A 10,669-nucleotide genomic window follows, 5' to 3' on the forward strand; every position below is an offset into this window, starting at 1 on the left:
CATAGATATACGTCACCAGTGGTTCTCAACCAGTGGTCCGGGGACCAGCCCAAGGGACCAGCCAGCAGTGGTCCTTGAGGGGGTTTCAGGTTGTCCCCAGCTAAATGATGGTCCAGTAACTCCAGTTGGTAACCAAAAGGAGTCAAGGACCCATATAGACGTAGTGTAAAATGAAACCAAATGGACCCTACATTACGGGTCAATTTGGTTTAATTTTACGCTCTCAAGGGTGCATGCAAGAGTGTATGCCGAATACATAATGGGCCTTCCTTGCCCTAATAATCAGACAATCAGTGTGTAGTGCATAGTGTAGAGTAGGAGAGTTTGATTGATTGATTGAAGAATTTATTAACAGTTTGCAGAATTACAGTACATTTCAAGCACAAACTCAATACAAAGGCTGTTAACTGTGAGTGGACGACCCAATTAAGCATTACACTTGTTTCCAACAGGGTCCACCATGTTCAAATCATCAAAACATTTAGAGACGTACAAATAGACACTTCTATAAACATTTAGAGACGTACAAATAGACACTTCTATAGACAGAACAGGAATTCATCAAAAAGGAGGTAAAAAGGGAAAAGAAATATATACAGTGAGGGGAAAGAAGGGGGGGGGGGCGGGGGGGATTCAGATTTTACGGGGGCCAGTTTCGAATTGCAGCCATCCGTAGGTGCCCTTTGAGAGCGGTTTTGAAGGAGTCAAGGGATTCGCATGTCTTAATGACAGTTGGTAGGGCGTTCCACATTTTGGTGGCATAGGAGCGAAAAGAATTTAGTCCCTTGTTTGTGCCGAATCTGGGTTGTACATGGTTCGTTGCACTCCCTCTGGTGTTGTGGGTGTGGACTTCGTTAACATTAAGGAAGTATCTAGACAGGTACATGGGTATCTTGGTGGTGTATCGAATCTTGTGGACCAGACCCATTGCAAGATGCTGTACTCTGTCGTCGACCCTAAGCCATTCCAGCCTGTCGAAGTGGGCAGGGGTGAGGTGGGTTCGGGGGGCTAGATCAAGTAGGAGCCTGACCAGTTTGTTTTGGGAAGTCTGGAGCCTGGTTTTAAGGGCCTTTGAGGTGCTGTGGTACCAGGAGGTGCATGCATAGTCAAAGAAACCCTGTACAAGGGCTCCTGTTAAGGTCTTCAAGGTGTTTTTGTTGACCAGTGAGGAGATCCTGTAGAGGAATCTTGTTCTATGGTTGCGACACGCTTTGATCTCGCCGCAAAGCGGGTGCCTATGGGCTATAGTTCCACTTCCAAACATTGCTCCTATGGCTGGAATATCACTATCCCATTGAGATAGAATGAGCACTTTCGCATTCCATTGTTACAATGGGAGTCAACGCTAGTGTCGCCACTCTCTTACTATATTACTCTGGCCCTAATGCCCTTGATGTGTGAAGAAGACTGAAGAGGGTTGAAAACCATGTACTGCACTGGAATAGACTAACAGTAACAGAATGTAGAATTGGTACATTTCAAACGAAAGTACACGTTAATCCAACATAATAACTGATTCTGACACTTGAGGATAGATCCAGAAAAGGCACAAAGACTTGAATTTTATAAGTGCCTTTGATGCTTTAAGTGTTACTAAAATGACTTTAACGCAGATCTATGTTCTGATACTGCTAAAACACACTAAAGTAAAAAGATGAAGCCAATATTATTAAAACTCCACGCGCACTTTTCTATTAAATTAATGAACAATGAAATAAAATACTGTTGAGTTTTGTGGAAACTAAGTTTATACGATGCCGCCCCCGTGTGGACATTTAAGGTAAACAGCTGCATATTTGTGTTTCCATACAGTTTGCAGAAGGTTGAGTTTGCACAAGAAGCTAAAACGAAGGTATTATTAATTAACTTTGATGTAGGCAGCAGTATTGACTTAGTCAAATAGTAGGCCTATATGTTGTTACCTGTTGTTACACAGGTTATGATGAATTCCTGTTCTGTTCTTTGTCTATATAGAAGTGTCTATTTGTACGTCTCTAAATGTTTTGATGAATTGAACATGGTGGACCCTCTTGTAAACAAGTGTAAGGCTTAATTGGGTCGTCCACTCACAGTTAACAGCCTTTGTATTGAGTTTGTGCTTGAAATGTACTGTAATTCTGCAAACTGTTAATAAATATTTCAATCAATCAATGAATACACTAAGCAAGCAAAGCGACATATAGACACGATCGAGACACAGTCCTATTATTGTCTTTCTTTTGACCCAATAATACCTGAGGCAGATTCTACAAATGTCTTCTAAATCAGTAGTTCTAAACGTTTCGGTGCTAATTAATGACCCGCAAATTGACATGCATCTGGCCGTCGATCCGCATCTGAAAATGTTGTTCCTGGATAACAGTGGGTTTGTTCATAACTCCATAGTTATTAGACACTACAGACTACAAGATTAATGAACAAGATTTGAAACCATGTTGGTATTAGAAATAAGGGTGGGTGGTGTGGTACTGGAGTGGGGGTGGATGATGGGGCTCACTGTGTAACCTGTGTCTAATGCAGTGGTTCTCAAACATTAAGGATGCCTAAATTATCACTAAATAAGGCCACGGACCTTCTGAAAATATGTTGTGCCAAGGACACCTATATATTATTTATTATATATTTGTGTTTGTATTTTCATTCTTTAGCCGCTATTCAAGCTCAAATGTGTCACGATGAATCAGATGGTTTAGTCAGATAAATCTTTTGAAATCCATTGATACAGTAATTCTGTACTGTATGAGGAAGCTGTGTAGAAAAAGAAAGAGATTCTAAAAACACCAGAATCCACAACCTCACTATAAAACCAATAATGACTTCAGATCATTCATCTACTAGTCGGACTTAAATGTGGAATGCAGTTCCATTACACATCATTTTAAACCTCTACCAGCTTCAATGAATATATAAAGAATAGTTAAACAGACAACTTCACCAAAAGGACGACTGTGGAGAGTTCAGAAACATGCCTACCAGTGACAGATGGGGAATCCAAGCTGAGAGAAACTTCAGGCTTTCTATTCCTGGAAAGTTAGTATGCTAGAATGGAAGCAAATGTTGTTCTCGTGATAATGACATATTAAAATAAATAACTGCCTATGGACGATGTCACTGGTAGACGAGTTTCTGAAGTGTCCACGGCCCTCCTATGAGAGAGTAGAAAAAAAAGTAATAATAATAAATGAAGTCGATTTTTAACAGAGAATTAAGAACTTAGTAGTTAAAATAACAACCAACTGGAATCATCACTTTGAGATTTTATTTGCTCACTTTGTACAGTATTTAAAATAATTCTAAGTGGTCATGTGAGAAGGGTCACTTGCATGTGGAATCAATACACAGGTGCAAACAAATGTAAATGTAACCTCATACTTGAACTGTTAACAAAAGGAAAAGAATACCGATTCATACTCTTATTTTACCGCTGTTTCTGCACTGTAGTGCCGAAATGATTTCGGCTCGTCACTTTAGGACGGTACCCACCCCCCCGAACCTCAAATGACGTCACATTGTAGGCTCTACAGAGCCGAACCGACTTTTATTCGGCTCTAAAATAGGAGTATGAATCGGCCCCAAGTATTCAACATGACTTACCAACATCACTAAGTGTTCAGTAGAAACCACCGTTTCTCAACGTCAGGTCTGGTGACTACAAGGGGTCCAAATGGACCCTTGGTGGGTATCTCTAACGCCGAGCGTACATCTGTACACTTCTTCTATCTTCTTAGAACATTCTATTAATTATGTTTTTGATTAATCGCAAAAGCATTTTTCCTTTTATCCCTTCTTTTTTTCATAACAACAATTGGCCCAAATTAGTCAGATTGACAAATTAAGCCTTATTTTATACTTTGTCACACAACAGCCTCACTCAATCTTTTGGGGGGAAACAGGCGTTCGACAAGATTACGTGGCGAAGCATTTTGTGCTTGCTATTTTCAAATTTGCTATTTTCAAAAATAAATTTGTTATCAATTGTTTTGAATAATCAATTCAGTAGTGTGATGAACTTTTTCACCAAATGTAACCATGTTATAATGATCAGAAAGTATTGATGATTGACCACAGCAATCATTAACATCCTAAAATTAAGTCCCATCATCATCATGTCACGTGTAACTATGTTGTACACTGACCTTCCCTGGTAAAATCTTCAGATCAGTAGCAGTATCTGCAGTGCCAATGCATGGAACTAGTGTGTCAGTGAAAGTGTGTGTGAAGGTGTGTATGTGTGTGTTAGTATCAGGATCAGAGAATGACAGATTTCCTTCATTCCAGTCCAGCTGGACTCTGATCCTCTGTGGTTTCTGCTTCACAGAGAGATCAGTGGATACAGGCACGTCTGGCATGCTGTTGACTCTGCATAATCCTGTGAATTTACCTTCTGATGACTGTAGTTTCCAGAATTGACCGACACCATTCGCATTTCTCTGAAAGGTCTCTGCTACCACACCTAGAGACCAGTGTTCATTGTCTCCAACCTCCACATCCCAGCTGTGAGTCCCAGAGTTAAAGCCCTCAGAACCCAGGACAAAGGAGGTGGAACCAAATCTCTCTAGATTGTCAGGGAGCTGCTGAAGTTCTCCACATCTAACACTGGTCAGATCATCAGACAGCTTGAGACGTGGAAAGGCAGTGTTGGGGTCCAGAATGACGGGAGTATAGGAGACAATGTCCTTCATCTTGTTCCAAACTGTGAAGGTCAGGTTGCCCAGGTGTTTGGTCACGTCTATCAGCGGTCCTGAGACCGGCTGTGGGTCCTGCAGTGTGAACTGGACTCTTTCCATTGTGGTCTTGTAGTTCTGCAGGAATGTGATGTGTTCAGCTGTCAGATCCTCCTCTATGGATCTGATGTTGTTTGAAATGGTTAATATGTCTCCGTTCAGACCCTCAATCTTCTCCATCATCATCAGACTCTTCTGCTGCTCTTCCTCCCTCAGTGCAGCGATGCTGGCCTCCTCTTCTTCTTGTAGAAACTGATGAAGCTTCTTAAACTGTTCCTTAATCTGTGTCTCTGTGTGCCGGGCCTGAGCCTTAAAGTGTTCACTTTTCTTTTTGACGTTATTAAAGACTGCCAGTTTTACCTGTAAAGGCTTCAGTAATTTCTGGACTTCCTCCTTGTGCTCCAGAGCAGCTTCATCGATGGGTCTGAAACTGTGGTTGGTGTGTTTTTCTGAATGAAGACACACAACACACACTGGCTGTTGACATTCCTGACAGAACAGTTTGAGTTTCTCTGCATGCAGACTGCAGAGATCCTCAGGCCCTGATGAAGTTCTCTGGCGTTTTGAAGCTTTCAGAAGACTCTCGTAATTGAAGGCCTCACACAGGTTCTTCAGAGCCAGGTTGCGGAGTGGATTACCTGTAAGTGTTGAATGTATTTCCTTACAAACTGGACATTCATTTATTCTCTTTTCTCTCCACCAGTTCTGAAGACAAGCATTACAGAAGCTGTGGCTACATGACAGGAGAACAGGATCTTTAAAGATGTCACGACACACAGGACAGGAATAATCTTCTTCTTGACGAGATGAAGCCATTCTGTCTGTGAGTGAAGCTACAAACACTCTGCTCAATACAGGAACTTGGAAGTCAATGAGTGGTGATAACACTTTCTCCTCTAGAATGTTGCCTGAAGTTTACTGTGGAAAGACAGTCTGTCCTCACTGGAAGTTGTGGCTTCGATCTGAACGTCAATCATATCGCCTCCAGTGAGTCTGGCAGGGGGTGAAGCTCTGTCACACTACAGACCTATTGCAAAGTAAACACAAATGCGCGCACGCACGCACGCACACGCACACACACACACGATACTTAATTTACATATAAGAAGAAGAATATATACATAATTATTACATATGAGAATAATAATATTATTCGAGTGGAAGGCAACCCTGGCCCCTAAAGCATTGGTATGGCTCAAAGACCTCATGATGTGTGTCAGATCACTGGGAAAATGTGAATGTGTAATGCCTGGGGCAATATGATAATAAAGCATATTAAATATTGCTAAATCAACAACGCTAATCCCAGTACCTGGAGAACTCGCCGGTTTTCCAACTCGCCACGTAAAGTGCGGACATCTCGCCGGACATGTCGCCGTGAGGCGTTAGAGCTCGCCCAGAGGCAGACAGAGTGTACTATTCCTATAATTTTGACTTCAACACACCTTACACCTTTAATTGAGAGAGAGAGAGAGAGAGAGAGAGGATAGTTGTTTAGAGTTTAAACTAGATGAAATATGAATGCTAATTCAATTCATTCATAGTTGTTTAGTACTTCTCATTATGAAAGAGGGGGAGGGACAGATCCCCTCAAAATGACGAGTTGGACTTTTATACTGAAAAAAAGGGCCATCCTAGAGCTGATTGAAATTGAAATGTATTGGAATTAAGCTCAAATTGAGTTTTTGGAGCTAAATAAATAAAAAATGGAGACCTCCCTGGACCGTTTCAGCTGTTGTGATCACTGACCTGCATGTATCTAGGGTGCACCCCTGAAATGCTTCCGTGCTCCCGGAAGTGCCTCAATATTGTCGGTCTCACTTCTTAGAGAGGCCACATAGGGCTAAAACCGTGACACTCAGGCTGCGTTCGAATTGCTAGGGTTGTTCCCTACTCCCCATACGGGGACCCAGACTCAGTGGACTCAAATAGTGATTAATTCGGACAATACTCCCTGTATGGGGAGCACCGACTCTGACGTCAATATCGGTAGAGGGCGCTATAGGTCCGCGGGTTCATGTACTTTTTATTTGCATTGTAATCCCCATAGGGTTTTTTCAGATCGCCTCATAAAGAACTGTATGAAAAATAAACAAATCATTCCGGCCGTTTCACTCATTTGGATATGAAGAATCAACTGACTACAAAAAAACAGTCAAAACGCTGCTGCTGAAATGATGATAAAAAGCTTATTCTTTTAAAATAACATAGGCCTATGATTATTATCAATAAATTAATATTATATCCATTATCCAGCAATATGAAAACAGTGCACCACCTTGACAATATGAAAATATCAGCAGCATGATTATGAACCCCCGCTAATCCTGGGGGGGGGGGGGGGATACGGTAAAAATAGCCGATCTATAAGCAACGCGACGTCCGTGTGAGCGGGTACTTTTGGTAAAGAATTACCAAAAGTATCCGATCTACAAGCTCTGCTCACAATACGGACGTTAACAGAATAGTCCAATAAATTACTGCCTACATAATGAAGTTTTAATGTATTTAGCGCAATTCAATGAAATAATGTTAGATAACATATATTTTTTAATGGCAGGAATTAATTAATATGAATAAAACATATGTTCGGAGACACAATTAATGTGTCTCACATGCATGTACAAAATATATATTGGACTTTAGCACATAGCTTTACAACCTCACCAACCTTAATCCAAAAACTATTAAAATATAAGGCCTTCTACAGCAAGCAACTCATTCCTCTCCTAACGTCATGCGCTGGGCCTGGGTGATACAATGAATCAGATTAGTAATACTATTGCAAATTAATTGTTTTATTATAAATAAATAAAACAAAACAATTGCAAATAAATGCACAGATCATTTGTCTCGAGATCTGTAGCTTCGAGATCCGCCAGGGAAGAAAAGAGAGGGGAAACGAAAGTTTAAAAAGTACATTTGTGTTGATTTCTTTCGCTGGTTCAACTTCTGCCTCTTCTGAGTTGGAGCGCAATAAGCGCATGCATGCAGAAGCAGCGCATGTGCGCGCAAACGCGTGCATGTGCGCTCAAGAGCGAGCTTGCGCAATGCATTATGGGGCAGATTTGCTTCGCTGTGTTTTTGTAGTGACCATCGGATGGTCCCTACAATTCCCGGTGCATTGTGGGATACTTCAGTCCACTACATTAGGGTGCAAAAATGCTCACTACATATTCGGACACTATAACAAAATGGCAGAACCCCAAAGTAGTGCACTATATGGGGCATAGGGAATGAATTTGAACGCAGCCTCAGCCTTTTAGAGCCATTTAGTGGTGGCAGGGAAGGAGTTTGAGCCTGCATTGTTGTTTGGGGGATGTTCAGTTAATGGTTCTAATGCCTCCTGAACAACATTCTAGGCTTCAAAAAAAAAGCTATCACAGCTTATTTTACAATGTCTTATAGTAATTTACTCTCATTATGTGGTCGCCGGTCGGTAAGTCATATCACCCCACGAACGAGCTGTCCACAGATCCCGGCAAGCTGTCCGGCGAGCTGTCTTCACTTTTTTCTGATTCTGATATATTTGCGGCGAGTTCTCTCCACTTTTCACTGTGGCGAGTTGGCAAACCGGCGAGTTCTCCGGTATTCATTAAAACAACTGGCATCAATACTAGACAAGCTCCACCAGCACATGTCAACCATTTTTCACTGCTATAAGGAGTGCCAGTGTTACCTTAGCAGAAGATGTGTCCTGTTTTGTACAGGGAATATATGGACAGGAGACTGATGTTGCGCAAAGCAGGCTGCAATCTGTCCGTTTATTCGCAGAATCTCATTTTCATTTATTTTCTCTTTTTCACTTTCACTTCAATCATAAATCTCATATCCTCAATATTCACAATAAACTCCTACACATTGGTCTGTTTTCTGTTGTCACATTTTACCAATATTATTGTTGACAAAATACAGCAGTGTGCTCCAAAACTCATATTCTCTTAATACTGCTACTTTAACCAGCCTTTTTAGTTTAATTTTAGTACTGTAATATTGATTTAAATAATTGTATTAAAAAATAATAACTGTGGCCTCTAATTTGCATATTTAAGAGTAAGCGTAGCTGCGTAGTGCGTACCACTAATTGCATTAAAGAATACCTTACATATCATGTCTGACCCTCAGAAGCTTGCCTTGGATAACATGCATTTTCCAGATTCAACAACTTTGAATTATGTAAAATGACTTGGTAGCAATTTTATCCCCAAATGCCTTAAGTTCCAACCACATTTTTTCGGAAATCCCACTGGTCTGCCTTCATTAATGCAGCATAATTACAATACTATTTTCCCCGCGCGATTAAAATAGTAAACCTACAAGCTCACTCACAGCCCTGACGAGTTAAGTTCTGCTCTGCCCTAATGAGCTAAACATCAGTAAGTATTGTACACTAATACTGACAGAGACTATATTCTTCCCACTTTGTCTTCCCACTTTGTCAGAGGGTTTAATGAAGCCTTAAGATTGACTTACTTTGAGTTTCTCCAAAACCTAAATAAACTGTGGATGCTTCTTCTTGTTGCCACAGGACGCCGCCATTAAAACGTGATGACGTCGCGCGCAGTAGACAGCCGCATACGTCACCTCGCGCGAACACACACACACACACACACACACACACACGCACACACACGCACACACGCATACGCACACACGTCACACGCACACACACACACACACACGCACACTCGCACGCACGCACACACACACACACACACACACACACACACACACACACACACACACACACACACACACACGCACGCACGCACGCACGCACCCTGTCCGTGTATCCCCAGTTCAAATATGATTATTTTGGGGGGTCCCCAGTTCAAATATGATTATTTTGGGTGGGGTCCCCAGTTCAAACATGATTATTTTGGGGGTCCCCAGTTCAAACATGATTATTTTGGGGGTCCCCAGTTCAAACATGATTATTTGTCTGGAATATACAGACACTACGAGCTTTAAGCTTTAATGCAGTTATGATGAGCACTAGCCTATAATCATTCATAAACATTGTTATATAAAGTTATTATGAATAATTATAAGCATTTATAATGAGTGCCTTTGCATGATAAGGAATGTTACTAAAATGAGACAGCAGATGTTTTGAGACTGTTTACCCTAAACACACTAATTAAGGTGCCAGTGGGGAGCGCACTTTTCTATTAAATTAATGAACAGTAAATTGTAAAATAAATAAAACACAGAAGGACTGTAACGGGAGTTTTGGGGATTACCTACGTTTATACAATGCCGCCCCCGTGTGGACTTTTAAGGTACTGGATGTAACAAACAATGCAAACAGGTCAAGGGAACAACAGCTACATTCCTGTTTCAACAGTATGCAGAACGTTGTTTGCACAAGCAGCTAAAACCTTATTCTTATTATTAATTAGACAATTAATTAAGGCTCCTGTTACTGAAAAAACATACAAATCAATGATTAACAAAATATAGAGCTTTATCATTTTATTTTAACCAAGAAATGTCACAGTGGGCTACCTTTAAGGCCGTGTGTTTTGTGAAAATGGAGTGAGCATGCAGTAATAAAATCAATGTTGTTACACTAAGCAAGAGAAGCGACATAAAGGGCACGAGACAGTCCTATTATTACTTGCGCAAGCAGAGCGCGGAAGTAATAGTTTTCGTTTTCGTATGTCGCCGTTTGATGTGTATGCGCCGTGCCAGCGTATGACTACTTGTGCTTGATATGGCAGTGGTGTCAGATTACATACATGTATACGTATAGGGCAGGGATGTCAAACTCAAATACACAGTGGGCCAAAATAAAGAAATCGGTCGAGGTCGAGGGCCGGACTGTGTTTCAACACATGGGCACCGCGGTCATGAGGACATCCCAGGCAAACAGCAAAAAAGTAAATGCATTTAAAACTGAAAATGCATTATTATTATTAAGCTCAGTTTCCTGTTCTATGATC

At 41.1% G+C, this 10,669-nt stretch overlaps 1 protein-coding gene across 2 annotated transcripts; it reads right to left on the bottom strand.

Moving 5' to 3' along the window:
- Positions 1-3,241: 3,241 nt before the first annotated feature.
- On the bottom strand, positions 3,242-9,283 carry LOC306940940 (nuclear factor 7, ovary-like). 2 transcript variants are annotated; one of them, XM_079526211.1, is made up of 3 exons: positions 9,198-9,283; positions 6,037-6,176; positions 3,242-5,751 (listed from the first exon to the last, which is right to left on the bottom strand). In XM_079526211.1, exon 3 carries the CDS (start codon positions 5,538-5,540, stop codon positions 4,110-4,112), a length of 1,431 nt encoding a protein of 476 aa, XP_079382337.1. In that variant the 5' UTR covers positions 5,541-5,751; positions 6,037-6,176; positions 9,198-9,283; the 3' UTR covers positions 3,242-4,109. The 2 variants fall into 2 exon arrangements, with proteins under 2 accessions (XP_079382337.1, XP_079382338.1); XM_079526212.1 differs by lacking the exon at positions 6,037-6,176 and having other exon boundaries at positions 9,198-9,272.
- Positions 9,284-10,669: the final 1,386 nt, after the last annotated feature.

This window comes from Electrona antarctica, assembly GCF_951216825.1.
Source record: "Electrona antarctica genome assembly, chromosome: 17".
In the NCBI taxonomy this organism is placed as follows: Eukaryota; Metazoa; Chordata; class Actinopteri; order Myctophiformes; family Myctophidae; genus Electrona; species Electrona antarctica.

Excerpts from the sequence above, each read along its gene's own strand:
- LOC306940940 (XM_079526211.1), bottom strand. The coding sequence starts at position 5,540 with ATGGCTTCATCTCGTCAAGAAGAAGATTATTCCTGTCCTGTGTGTCGT.